The sequence below is a fragment of the Spea bombifrons genome, chromosome 7, assembly GCF_027358695.1.
Source record: "Spea bombifrons isolate aSpeBom1 chromosome 7, aSpeBom1.2.pri, whole genome shotgun sequence".
Lineage (NCBI taxonomy): Eukaryota > Metazoa > Chordata > Amphibia > Anura > Pelobatidae > Spea > Spea bombifrons.
The window spans coordinates 39,716,774-39,731,321 of record NC_071093.1 but is presented as its reverse complement, the minus strand read 5'-3'; the positions used below and the strand labels follow the sequence as shown (position 1 = coordinate 39,731,321).

General features: G+C 35.7%; 1 protein-coding gene across 1 annotated transcript; it reads right to left on the bottom strand.

The window, feature by feature from the left end:
- Positions 1–7,383: 7,383 nt before the first annotated feature.
- On the bottom strand, positions 7,384–13,304 carry UNCX (UNC homeobox). The gene is made up of 3 exons (XM_053471201.1): positions 12,626–13,304; positions 11,223–11,398; positions 7,384–8,763 (listed from the first exon to the last, which is right to left on the bottom strand). Exons 1-3 carry the CDS (start codon positions 12,879–12,881, stop codon positions 7,744–7,746), a joined length of 1,452 nt encoding a protein of 483 aa, XP_053327176.1. The 5' UTR covers positions 12,882–13,304; the 3' UTR covers positions 7,384–7,743.
- Positions 13,305–14,548: the final 1,244 nt, after the last annotated feature.

The window sequence follows — 14,548 nt, the reverse complement described above, 5'->3', positions numbered from 1 at the left end:
CATTTTAAACTCTCATAACATTGTGGTGTTTTTTATTCTATGTTACATTATTTAACCACAACCTCTGCCACTCAGTATTTGCTTACAAGCTGTCTATGTTCTGCACTATCCCTGTGTATAGATAGCATTCTTCCTAACCCAGAGGGGTTTGCTTCGCAGTTATTAAACAGTTGTTTGTTAATATTTCAGCCTCACCCTGCCAAGAAAAGACATGATCCAATAGTTCTAACCCCCATCCTTTACACTTAACCATTTGAAGCTCAGAAGGGGACTTTCCACTACACTCTGCTTCACAAAGGGTTAACCACAAACAGCCCAACGTCAGTTGAGTTGCTCAACATCAGGGTTTTCAGGACCAAAAGATGATAGATAATTAACCCTTTACCTTTTATCTGGCGCTGAAGTGGTTAATGCTCTGTTTCAAGTTTCTAATTAAAAAAGAGAGTTCTATATGTTAGTGGTAAACATCTCACTTTCTTCCTGTTTGACTGGAGTAATTGTGCAAATCTTATTAGCAGTATGCATATTTACTGTAGTGATATCCATAGCTAAATGGGTTTTAAATTATATAATTACCTCCATGTATTCCTAAATGGATATTTAGTGCAGGTCTGAAATTGTTTCCTCTCCAAAGCTTCTTTAGTGCTTCTGTATTGAAATAAATGTGTGTATGTGTGTGTGTGTTTAAATGTGTGAGAGTGTGTGTATGTGTGTTGTGCTTTGTTGTTATCATTGGTCTATAGGGAGTTACTAATACCTGCCACTGTTGTGGGGGTTGTGAAGTATAGCGCCCCCTTAAAATAGCTCCTGACCTACTTGGCTGCTTAAATGAATTCACAATTATAGCATCGAAATTATTATCTGGCTGAGGTGAGATGAAATTGAAATTGTATTAAAGCCAGGTGTCAGTATAGATCAATATATTAACAGATATTATGCAACGGATGATTTCTACACACCCACATATATACACATACATACACAGCAAGACAAAGTAATATACATTCTATACGTGTACATAGCATTACTATATATATATATATATATCTATATATATATATATATAGCTATAGATATATATATATATATATAGATATATGTACATACGTTACACACTATATGTATAAACTAAAATATATTATTATACATACTTTTGTAATGCATGCATTTTGTATAGTGTGTCATCTGATTAGGTGTATTACAAAATAATATTATGGAGAATGTGCACATTACTTTGTACATATATGTGTGTGTATATATATATATATATATATATATATATCATATATAGAGGAATCTTTTTAGAGAATGTATATAATATATACGACGGTGTCATGTGCACCCATAGAATATGTGCATATACATCTTTATTGGTTATATGTTCGATATGGTCAAAGTGTGTTATATGCCGGTGCTGTATATTGATATATATATACATATATATATATATATATATATATATATATATATATATATATATATATATATATATATATATATATATATATATATATATATATATATACATACACACATACATATATATATAAGGCCCTGGTATTACAAGCTGTGTAGCTGGATCGGGGCTCTATACTCGGGCTCTGGGCCCCCAGCTGTGTCGTCTCCCTGCCGGGTTCGGTATGTAGTGGCGTTGACCGGGAGAATCGATGTGACACCTCCGGATGAGCCTCTCTCGTTCTTCACGCTCTATCCGAGGTGCTGAAATAATATCCTCTCATTAGAGGCCGGCCAAGCCGGGGCTAATTCATCCAAACTGTCAGGGGCTTGTACACCTCGGGGTTAAAAATAAATCACCCTCCTACAAGCACACACCGATTTATCAACACCGTCTACCAGGGCTCCAACAGGACCAGGAGATCTAGGTATTTAAACTGGCCCTTTAAATTCGTATGCCACTTACCCCACCAAATTAGCCTGTCCCTTTCCCATTGGGGTTATTGTAACCAGTAATTCCAAGTGGAAATAACTCTGTTATTCCAACCCATCACCTGCAATGAAAACTTAGCCACCTCTGGATAAATTGTCATTTTAGAGCCATCATATAGAATAAGTCCTGTAATTGATCTTTATGAATCAAATAGATACTTAAAGTGATCTTGATAAAGCTTGTCACCTAAACGGGTCGCCATAAGTGACATTTTAAACCGATTTAAAGCAGCAGGCCTTCAAACCAGTCATAAGGGGCACTAAGATGTGTGTTTATCCACTGTATCTATAAAGGGACCTTGATATTTGGGGTCTCATTTAGTCACCATTGTTGCCAAGAAGGTACTCTTATTAACTCTTTGGTTACCGAGAAGCTGCAGACTTTTGGTTTAAAAAAAGTAATAGTAATAATAATAATTATTATTACTATTATTATTATTATTATTATTATTATTTAATTAATCCAAGTTATCAATATATACCGTACATATAATGTTAAAAGGGACCATTGAAGCTTCAACCCATGTAAGATTTACTAAGACTTGACACTAATGTCCTTAAAAATATTATTTTACATATATATCAAGTCATGTTTCAGTTAATATACTAATACCTATAATTAAGGAAAACATGTAATTTAATGTAAGTCTATATTAATAGTATTTTTAAATACCCCAAGCCCCTGGTAAGGTTAAATCTACACTTTAAACACAGCAGGGATGGGCTGGTTGTCCTATATCCTGAAAGCAAGTGCAAAGGTTATTGTCATACACAAGAAGAAGTTATTTTTGCCCCAAAAACATGTCATTTTCTCATCAATATTGTAGTACACTAGATTTATAGTGGGCCTGATTTATACCCCAAGTAGCTCCTCTTCCTCTCTGCCATTGACACAGACATACAAACCCTACAATTGTACATCAGGACGGAATATGTAAGCTCTACAAATACTATTAATACTAAAATAAAAAGATCTCCTTTTTCATTACATCATAATTGAATCCTTTAGTTTCACCATGACCTTGCTATGAATTGTTTTGCAAAATTACCAATAAATAAAATGCAAATATATTGGATTTATTAAGGCTATTAAAAAAAAAACTTTTTGACCATAAAATAAAGGCTGATGAGCAATTGATGAAAACAATGATATATAAGTCAAGTATTAGGTATTTATATTTATTAAAAAATGTTAGCTGCAAAAGTAAGGAAATGGAGCAGAATTTGCAATGTGTGCTATTTCCTTGACTTTGATAAATAGCCTAAAATGTACTTATTTCTAAGAGAGGGCTCCTGTAATGATGTCTCTTGGCCTCCATCCTGCCTTCTCTTCTACTTTGTAACAATCAGCTAAAAACTAACGACACCGATGAGCTAACAGCCAGACACACCAGCCGTAGTTGCTGAGGGTTATAACACTCATCACTCTCAGCAATAACAATACCCCTTGCCTCATAGAGGCAACCATATGGAACCGTGGCTCTTGATGATTACAACTCCCATGACTCTTAGAATGAACAATAGCCCTTGTTGGGAATAGGTATCCGAAAAGGATCGTGCCTGCTGAGCGTTATGACTCGTATCACCCTCAGCTAGGATCCCTTGACTGGGATCGGCTACCTTATGGAACCGTGACTGTCGATGGTTATAACTTTCATCACTCTGAACACAAACAATAGCCCTTGTCGGTGATATGAATCACTAAAGGACCGAACCTGCTGAGGGTTATAACTCGTATCACTCTCAGCAAGGATATTAACCCTTGTCTGGGATAAGCTACCGTATGGAAACGTAGTGCCTCTTGATGGTTATTATAAGTCCCATCACTCTCGGTGTGAACAATAGCCCTTGCCGGTTATAGATATCCGCATAGAACCGTGTCTGCTAAGGGTTATAACTATCATCACTCTCAGCACGGCCTTTATACCTTTCTATCAGTCCAACTCTTTTAAATTACAGAGAGGACGTCTAGCTCTCAATCTTTGGTGGACTAGGAGACCTATAGGGCACAGACAACGTTACCCTCTTCTCTCAACTTTGAGCGTGATGAGAGTTGCAGTCCACCGGGGTACCATCGTTTGCTTACCTTCTTATTTATAAGCCCCACTTCCAAACAAACATTTCCTTTATATATTCAAATATACCCACCCAACCTTGCGCCTCTCACACCCCAACCCCCCAAAAAAATTCCTCCACCCCCATCTTCCCTCCTTCCCAAATACACCCCCACACATACACACACACCCCACCAACACCAGCACTCCACCCCATCCATTAATTGACTCAGACAATTTTTTTTTAAGGCAGAAGAGCCTGTCTTGTAAATGAGGCTCTTGAAATTACCTCTCTAATTAATTGTGCAAATTTGTTTCTATTAAATAAAAATAACACGTATTGAAGAACTCAATTAGCATTAATTAAGCTTGATATCCTAATTTGGAAGTTGTGTAATAGAAAACAAGCGTTTTGGTGGCTTTTATCCCCCTCTCTAACTCTTTTTTTTCTGATTTTTTTTTTCTTTTCTCCTTTCTCTCTCTCTCTCTCTCTCTCCCTCTCTTTCTATCTGGATAGGAGCTCAGCCTCTGGGCTGATTTTTTTTTTTTCTGTCCCTTAGAGAATTGGAAATGAGAAATGTAGATGGAAAATCAGGAGGTGCTAAATTAGCTGCCTGATCTAACGCTTAGAACTGCATACACATCTCCCCATTACAGAGCCCTATGCCGGCTCCTCTCTTAATATTCCAGGCATGGAGAGCCCGTCTAGATAGCAGATTTATCAAATGGGAAAATGAATGTATGATGATCGCTTAAATTGAAAATCAGCGCTTGCATGACAGCCCGACCTGACACCTCTGTAATTAGGAAGAAAAATGATGGCGTCCGATGCATAATAGAGCAAAAACAATTTACACTCTCCCATAATGATCCAGCGTTCAAATTGAAAATTTCTCCTGGAAGAAATTGAATTCATAAGGTTTGATTCATGGAGGACACATCTCCTAAAGGCTGCCTTGGTCCAGATCGATTGATAGTTTGTCTAGAATCACACAGCCTGCTGCTTTTTTTTTGGGGGGGGGGGTTCTTAAGGAAAAAAAAGAGAGAGAGAGGGAGCTAAACTGCTTAAGTAAATCTGTAATTTCACCTTAAGGACATGAGTGTGAAGGCAGATATACTTCAACATTCAAACTGCATATACATTAAACATGAGTCTACACCCCCCCCCCCCTTACCCAAATGAACAGCTGCAAATTGAAGAAAGGAGGCAAGTTATGGCTTCTAGACAAATTGTTCATCTTAGATAAAATAACCAGCATTTTACACACTATTTTTTTTTTTGCTACTATTTTATATTTTAGTTTAATCGAGGGGATTGCTGGTGCTAATGTTAGCCTTTCAAATTATAAGGAAATATATATTTTTTAATTTTCTTTTTTTTTTTTAACTGCTTAAAGTTATGGCTTGTAGACAAATTGTTACACCTTACGCACAATTTTTTTTTAGAATATTTTAATACAGTTCAGTCGAGGAGATGGCCGGTGCCAAGGTTAGCGTCTCAAATTATTAGGAATAATATTTTATTTATTTAATTTTTATTTATTTATTTTTACTGATTAAAGTTAAAGCATTTAGATAAAATTGTTCACCTTAGTTAAAATAATCAGCATTTTACACACTCATTTTGTTCTGCTATTTTATAATATGCAGTACAGTTTAATCGAGGGGGTGGCTGGTGTTAATGTTAGCATTTCAAATAATAAAGACAAATATTTTGTTTTATTTCATTTATTTTTTTTAACTGCCTGGGGGTGCTATATGCTGTTAAGACCCTATATTATACATTTTTTTAAAAAATTTATTCGCTGGGGAGCAACATGAGAGGTTAACACCAATCTAATCTATTTAGCTTTAAACTCTTAATTTTGCCCTTTCTCCCAAGCAAGGGGTACTAATCTCCTAATATATATGTGGGTTTTGGGGGAAGAAAATAGGATTCGGTTAAATGTCCCCATTTCTGATAGACAATCCCTACTGAATTATTTTTCTCCCTTCCTCTCTCTCACTTTCTCTTTTGATCTAATTATTTCTTTCCTATAAGCTCTGTCTCCTAGAGAGCAAATATCAGAGTCAGTGAGCGAAAATTATGTAAATATTATTAAAGGGACTCAGGCTCCAAAATTCATTTGTGCCAGCACGGAAAAGCAAAGCCTGTCCGTCTGATTATTTTCAATTTATTTGCAAATAAAGGACTGATGACCAGGAGGGATCAGGGATATTTAACGAGGCTGTAAACATAATTCCACTGTGCACAGCCTAGCTAGAATTAATGGTTTTAATAATTGAGAATCCACCTTCTTGGGGATTTAATTTTTTACTGTCTTAGAGAGCCTGGAAAAAAAAATAAGAATTGTTGAAATATTTTTTTTAATTATTTTCTCTTTTTTTAAAAAAAAAAATAAAAAAATGGGGGTTGTGCTTATTAAATTCAGGTTTGCTTTTTTTTTCTTTTTTTTTTTTTTTTTTTGGTGCAGATGTCCTGAAGCCCACATAGGGTCTCTGGAGACACACAACCCTATTACGACAAATGTGTTCTGCTTTTGTATAAAGGGGCATTGGCTGCGCCTGTCCTATTACAGGCGACATATGATCAATAGGTTGATAACACACAACATCAATATAAGCGACAGAACAATGAGGGATATCATTGAACATCTATCTTAATATAGCCAGCTACAAGAGCCCCGACAAAGAGAGAAAGGCTCATGAAAATTCCGCCCCACGAATTCCCCATCTCACATCCAATATGCACACACACTCCCACAGCTGCTGACGCTATTATATTCCAATTTCAATTTGACACCCCAGCCTTTCATGCTAATTCTATTATTGTAGGAAGTTTATGTGATTTCATATCACTAGAAATCGGTAATGTATAATAACCCTTTGGGCAAGAAAACTGAATCCCTTGAAGCAGCCACCGGGAAAATAATTACTTTCATATCAAAACTCTGCATGAGCTGGGCCGGTCCTATAGCCTGCAGCTAGTAACCTTGTGTGTGTGTGTCAGAGAGGCTATGGGGGGGCGGGGGGCACGAATGCATAAATTTGTTAAGCAATAAACACATACAAAGAAAAATATAGAAAGAATACATTTTTAAAAAAATAAATAAATAAAAACAATTATAATAGAATATAAAAAAATAGCATATACTAAAAAAAAATATAAAAAATTAAATAGAAAAAATAGAAGGGCAACCTAAAATATTATGGTTATATACATAAACACACAAGGCCTATGTATGTATGTGTGTATATATATATATACACACATATATATAATAGAAATATATACATTATAGAAATATATATATATAAACATAAATATATGTCATAGAAAGTTACATGCGCAATTTTATCCTTTGTTTTAAACAACAAGAGGTGAAACACAGTTTTCGTCTTTATTTATAAAAAAAAAAAGTTTTACATATATAAATATTTGTATACATTTTTGCATTTTACAAGAGTGAGGATTTTCCGTTGCTTTTTTTTTAACTCCTTTGTGGAAATGTTTTGATAAAGTATTACACTTCTCTCCTATTAAGTTGAAACTGCTAATTAACCGTGTTGTTCTCACTAAAATAATTGCACCTGATTAGTAAATACTATTTTTTTCTACAGGTTGTCTGGGGAGCAGTGGTTAAGAAACTGTTAGATATTTTGAGGGTTCACCTTTGGGAATGTTTGAAGTCTGTGAAAAGTCCTTTAAAAAAAAACGGGGGGTTTTGGTGGAGAGGGGGGATTAGTCCAAATCTATGTTTTCACAGTCTATGCTAGGTTTGGAAGGGGATGTGGTTTCCTCAGAACAGTCAGGGGTGATTCTGGGTTTGCTGTCACTTGCAGGGGACAGGGGAGATTTTGGTTGGGTCAATGAATTGTCCATCTGTCCATCTGCCGTGTCCCCCTGGCCAGCCTGGACAGTATTGGTGGTGGTGACCCCTAGATGGCAACTGGTTTCAGCCTTGCAGACAGTTAGACTGACCTGTGAAGATGAGTTCGTATTTTTCCCAGAATAAATGTTGTGTTTGTTGTTTGGGGAGATACTTTGACCCGAGTTATTGTCGTGGACGGAGTCTTTTGGTCGTGGGCTGCCCATGTCCTGGGTAGAGTTTGCTTTAAGGGCAGTCTGTGGTACTATGAATCCAAGAGGTTGGGTGATGGGATACAGAAGAAAATGCCCCTTGCCAATCAAGGTCCTGGGGCTTGATAACCCAGGAAAGTCCATACCTGTCTTTCTTTTTGGTGGGGAGTCAGACAGGAGACTTTCCACACTGAAAGGATTCAGCTTCTGGAATCCAGGACCTCTACCATTTGGGCACAAGCCTGAGTTGTGGTTCGCCTCTGTTGGTGAGTCCTTGTCACTGACCCTGTCTTTCTGTCCTGTGTTTCTTTGGCTTTGGAAGAAGGCTTGCCCTGTTTGGTCACAGCTCGATTGGGTTTGGTCTCTTTGTCCCATTTCTGAGATGCTGGGCTCAATTGAGCAAGAGTCCTGAGTCTGGGAGAGGCCACTGTCACTGTCAGAGCTGGGTGTATGGAGAGACATACTGGGAGAGTGCTGGTGGCGAGACTGGTTCCTCAGCATCTTCTTCTCCTGCTTCCTTTTCTTCTTCTCCATTTTTTCCAGCTCCTTTCTGGCAATCTCCTCGGGGTCCATGGGTTCTCCACTGCAGGTGGTGGGGTGGGAGTTATGTGCAGGCCTTCCAGGTCCTTTCTTTGTATTCTCTTTCTTTCTCCACTTTGCTCTACGGTTTTGGAACCAAACCTGCACACCGAATAACGAAAATCAATTAACATTCAGCACTGGCCGAGAAATAGACAATTTACTCTCGTGTTTCATTTTATTTTACCATTTCAGCGCCAGAGAGAGGTCTTCTCATTGATCAGCCACTCTCTGGCACAGAAAGTGTTATTTGGAATGTAATATTTTAAGATAGTCTGGGCAATTGCTTTATATTCATTGTCCTACAAGATAAAGTTGCTATTCCCCCCCAGTGATGTTAATTGATACTCTGATTCATGGTGCACACGGTTTGTTAGAGGAAGTGGTTTTAATATCGTGGGAAAAGATTTCTTTATCTTTTTTTCCTGTACATAATTTTTAAGATACTATTCTTTATTTATCATTATTATATTTTGGTTTTTTATTTATTTTTTTCGTGCTTTTTCGTTCAACGGCTTTTGTTTCCAAAGTAATCTCTGCGCAGATCATATAACCACAAAAATATTGCCACAACTTAAATTCCACAAAACAGTAAGGATTTTGCACCAATTTACAAACGTTTTGTCACCTTGTGTACACGAAATATATTTGGCATATTTTTTCATTTATTAATTCAAAGTACTAAAAAGAGCACATGGGAAAATTAATTTGTGTACAAATAAATTCTCTCTTTGTCTTTTTATAGGTGTATAAGGATACATTGATTATAAATATAGAATATATATATATAGATATATATGTAAATATATATATATATATATATATATATATATTCTGTATATATTCGAGTAAAAAAAAATATTTGATAAATATTCATGCATTGAGAAGCACAGAATGTTTATGTAATAAAGGAACTGACACATTTTATATTTTTTCCTCCTCTACCATGACTTTTACGATCTGAAATGCACATAAAAAGTGTCGGGTAAATTAGTCTGGTAGTTTGCAGATTCAGTACCAATTAAGCGATGGAAGATTAACAGAGATACATTTAAGAAAAAAACACTTTTCTGAATTAAATTGGAAATTTGATACTGGCATGAGAAGATTAACAATTAGGGGAGGGTTGCAAAAAAAAAAAAAATAAGTATAAGCAAATAATTCCTTTTATAGTTCCAATAGGCTATACTAGCAAATAATGCTAACTAAAATGTAGCAGAAATCTACAAAGTTTATATTTTAAAAAAAATCACGAAAAATACAATTGCAAAAGGCCCGATCAAATAGGAATTTTAATAATCGCTTCACGGTTAACCCTCTAGTAAATTACTGGTGTCACTTAGACCTCCGTATCCTAAAAAATAAATGATAACTGAAAAATTAGTTTGATATTCTGGTGTAAAAATCACTGTACCCGATACAGTTTTTTTTTGGAGATCTGATGTTACATTTTTTGTGTGTTTTTTCCCTGTAATTTCTTCCTTTGTGCTAATTCCAGGCGGTGTTGCCTCTGAGAATTGTTCATTATGGAATTAAAGGAGAAACCAAGGTCTTGACTTCACTTAACAATCTCAGAACAAATTGGATAAAAGAGTTTGAGACCAGAAGAGGTCAGAAGGGGGTGGAAAGTGCATTTTCAGAAGAAAAAAAAAACACACTGAAACAAAGCTAATGTTAGAATAATGTTCTCCGCTACACTTCTTCATAATAAACTCAAAACCCTTGAGGTCTAAATTATGAAGTTAATCCCTCCTTTAATTTCTAATATATATATATATATATATATATATATATATATATATATATTTGATCATTAGATAAAAATACAAATGATATTGTATTTACTTAAATCGAATCCTATGCTCAATTAAAAATTATTACTTTTCGTAAGCATAAGCATTGGATTATCTAATATTTTTAATAGTTAATATTTTAGCACAGCAAAAAGTTAATTTTCACCTTGACTCTAGCTTAGATACTAAAGAACAAAAACTGACATTTACAAGATGTTTAATAAAATGTAAGGAAATTGGTCATTTTTCCTAAAATTCGATGGAACTCTACAATTCAGAATTATATATTATTGTAGTATGTGAATTGAAAGTATATATATATATATATATATAATCGTAACAGATACCAAACATGTATGAAATGGTCTTTACAACTAATTAAACGTGTTTAAATTAATTATGTATTTTCTAGATTGTTTTGTGGAGTGATCATTGTTATGCTGTGTCCCCTTGTTTTCCCATAAACATGCAAATATAAATAATTCATTGGATGTAATAATTCAAACGCAAGACATCTGTACAACATTGTTGATAATATCTCTGGGTTCATTTGAAGCATATTACACAAAGGAGATATGGAAATGCAAATAGGCATGCCACAGCAAGGAGACTGTGTCTAATTAAAACACCATTAGCCCTTGTTTTGTATTTTAAGGAGGCTGTAGATTTAGAAGTCACTTATACATATATGAGACTGGCCTGATGGCAAATATAATAATACAAAAAATAATAACAATTCTATAGAAAGAGATACGGAATGAGATTTACCTGAACCCTTGATTCCACTAAGTCTAGTCTTAATGCCAAAGCTTCTCTCATGAAGACGTCTGGATAATGACTTTCATTGAAGGCTTTTTCTAGTTCCTCCAGCTGCCACCCAGTAAAGTTGGTCCTTGTCCGTCTTCTTTTACACCCAGGGCTTTCCTTGTCTGGATCACCAGAATCTACAATTATTATTATTATTATTATTATTTAAGAGCCAACAAATTACAACGTAACAAAAACCCATAACAAATCTAAAATTGTAGAAATATATACAATGTATCGAATATATAAATACATGTGTGTACGTGATATATATAAGGAAAGAGATCCAGCTTTGAAATGTTGTTTCTCCCACAGATCAAAGACATTTTATGATCACTTCTCAGTGTTTGGAAAGTGAATTTGGAAAATACTAATGTGCCCCCTGCAGAGAAATGGCTTTTCCAGCCCTCCTTGTACCTATTCCCACGGCTAGTGTTTGTGACAAGATCTGCACCTAACAAATTCACACAAACAAGACTAGGACTTGTCACCTTGTAAGACCCCCAGGTACACCAGAAGGGCCTGCTACATTATCTGACCCCACAACAAAGCAATAAAGCCAGGCCTGGCAAGTAATTTATCCTAAAAATACTGATTCAGTATACTATTGTAACTATATATACACACACACATATATATAAATATATATATATATATACACGTATATATATATAATGTGTGTGGGAGTGTGTTCGTTGTAGCATAAAACAGCATTACCGTTGTAAATTAATTTATTTAATCCTCACAGGAAAAATACAATAAATCGACATCGATTTATTAAACTCCGATTTTTTAATAAATAGTTTTAAAGGGTCAGTCCCTATATCTTTTTACAGACCTGTTTGCCTGTATTCCTCTCTTGTTTGAGACAACAACAACTTCCCAGCGAGGTACACGTGTGTGTCTGACTGTGAGCTGTCAGATGCCCCTTTAAACCCCATTCTGCCTGCGTGCGAGCAGCCAGGGCTCGGTGTGATGTCTAAGAGATGTGGGCTCTGTATAGATCACATTAATACGGAAAATATTTTTCCTATATTTCATTATTTTAGGTAATACATATATTTATAAAAAGCAAACATTGTATATATTACAAATCTTTACAGACATATATTATATATTATATTTATATATATACATTTGTGTCTATATATATATATGTTTGTGTAATTTGATGTAATTGTAGATAAAGCGTTGATCCCTCTCCTTGCCCACTGCTTGGCGATTGTATATTAGGGATGTCCATGTTCTGTAGCTCCCACTAAATCCAGGACATCCCATTCCCCTCCGGTCTGTAAAATATTATCATCCATTTTTTGGAGCATTATTCCCGATCCCCTTGCATGCTGTCTGCGCTCTTATCTTACCTGCCAGCTTGTACTGTTGGCTGTCTCCGTTCATGCTACATCCAGAAGGCAGCAGAGGGGTCGGATTGACCACAGAAGCGGAGCAGGAGCTGCTCAGTAATCCGTCTATGGAGAAGGGGACTGCTGCAGACTGCAGCTGGTGGCTGGCTATCTCATACACATGGTGATGACTGAGGGGGTAAGGAAAGCCCACCATCCCACTCATGGAGCCCCCAAACTGGGCATGAGAATGATCAAGGATCCTACTGTCCATCATCTCCCGGGATAGAGCTGCCACAGCTGCAAGCTTCCTTGTAGGACCTTAGTAAGCATGCAGTGGCAGTGACCAGTAAGGAGGAGACATGCTTCAAGTCACAGATGAGCTTTACTTTATGAACATCAAGCACACAATAATTAGCCCAGGCTTGGGGAATTTGGGACCAATAAGAAACCTTAATCGGCTATGACGTCAGAGACGTGGCTTGCAGGAAACGTTTTCCATATCGATTGCTAATTACACCTGACATCCACCTCAATAAACAATATCAGGGCTGTCACAACAAGACAAGGGGGGCAGTGATAAGAATTGCATCACAACAAGAGGGAGGGAGGCTGCCAGGAGTGGATGGGATAAAATGGAACTTAATGTATCTGATTGATACCCAGCTAAATACTACACACAGACTGGAAGAACTGGGGAGGGATAAAGTGCATCCCCCTCCCCTCCCATCTCCAAAGAACTAATAGATTTCACTTTAAAACATTCACAGGGCTTGTAGGGATTTTTCTGCAGAAATGCTGCTACTCTCTGAACCTTTAAAGTGATGTTTGCTCCAATTACAGGGAGACATTGAGCAGCAAATAGAGTGATCTAATAATAGAGGTGGGGTGGGGGGGTATTCATCATTCCTTCTTTCCAAACCTGTCACATTGAATTTAAAACTACAAGGCTTCTCATCTATATCCTCACATCCCTTGCAGAAGAAGATTTTTTTCCTCTTTCCTTTTTTTTTTATTTTACTAAATACCACATTTAAGGATTTTATATAAGACAGCAACAAGGAGGACAAACCTAATGATCCCTGTCAGACCCCAGACATTTAAATAGTTAGCTGGTCACCAAGGGGTTAAGCTGTAAATGTTAAAAAAAAGAGACTAAGGCTAATAGTAGAATTTAACCAAAGATATATTGTAGAAATAAATCAGAAATAACCATTTGGTTTTGGATTTTATTTGATCTGAAGAAATACTGCAGATTTATTACCCAATATTTGGGGAGGGAGGGGATAAAAGTGAAGAAAAAAAATAAATGTGTTTTATTTGTGTTTTATGCTTTCATTTTAGTGAAAAAAAAAATAAAATCTGTTTGATAATGTTAAGCAACCTACAGAAATGCTAATATTTCAATTACACTGCAAACAGGATAAGAGGTCTGCCTATCTTTTTTAGGCTGAGTTGTAAAATGTACCCCACTGTTTCTGTATCCAGGGAGATGGCTTTTTTAAGCTGGAATCAGATATTCAACCAGATTCCCTCTTATCATAAGATAACCAGACAACAGATGACCCAGAATTGGATCGGAAGATAACATACAGAGGGGATAATACCAGGATAAATAATATATGTCACCTGCTCTTCACATATTTGGATGAAATTCAGTTTTAAATTCTATTTTAATAAGGTAGCAAAAAGGGCCATGTATATATAAATATATATATATATATATATATATATATTATACATAAATAATATACTTATATATGTGAATGTGTGAAAGTGTGTTTTTTTTATAGGAATTCGATTTTTTTAAAATAATCGATTAAATATTAGAATAAAAATACATACTACAGACTGTTGGGTGATGTGGATATTTTTAGAATTTTTTTTCCCGATGCATTTGATTTATTATTTTTATCTATATTTTATTTTGCAATTATTACATGT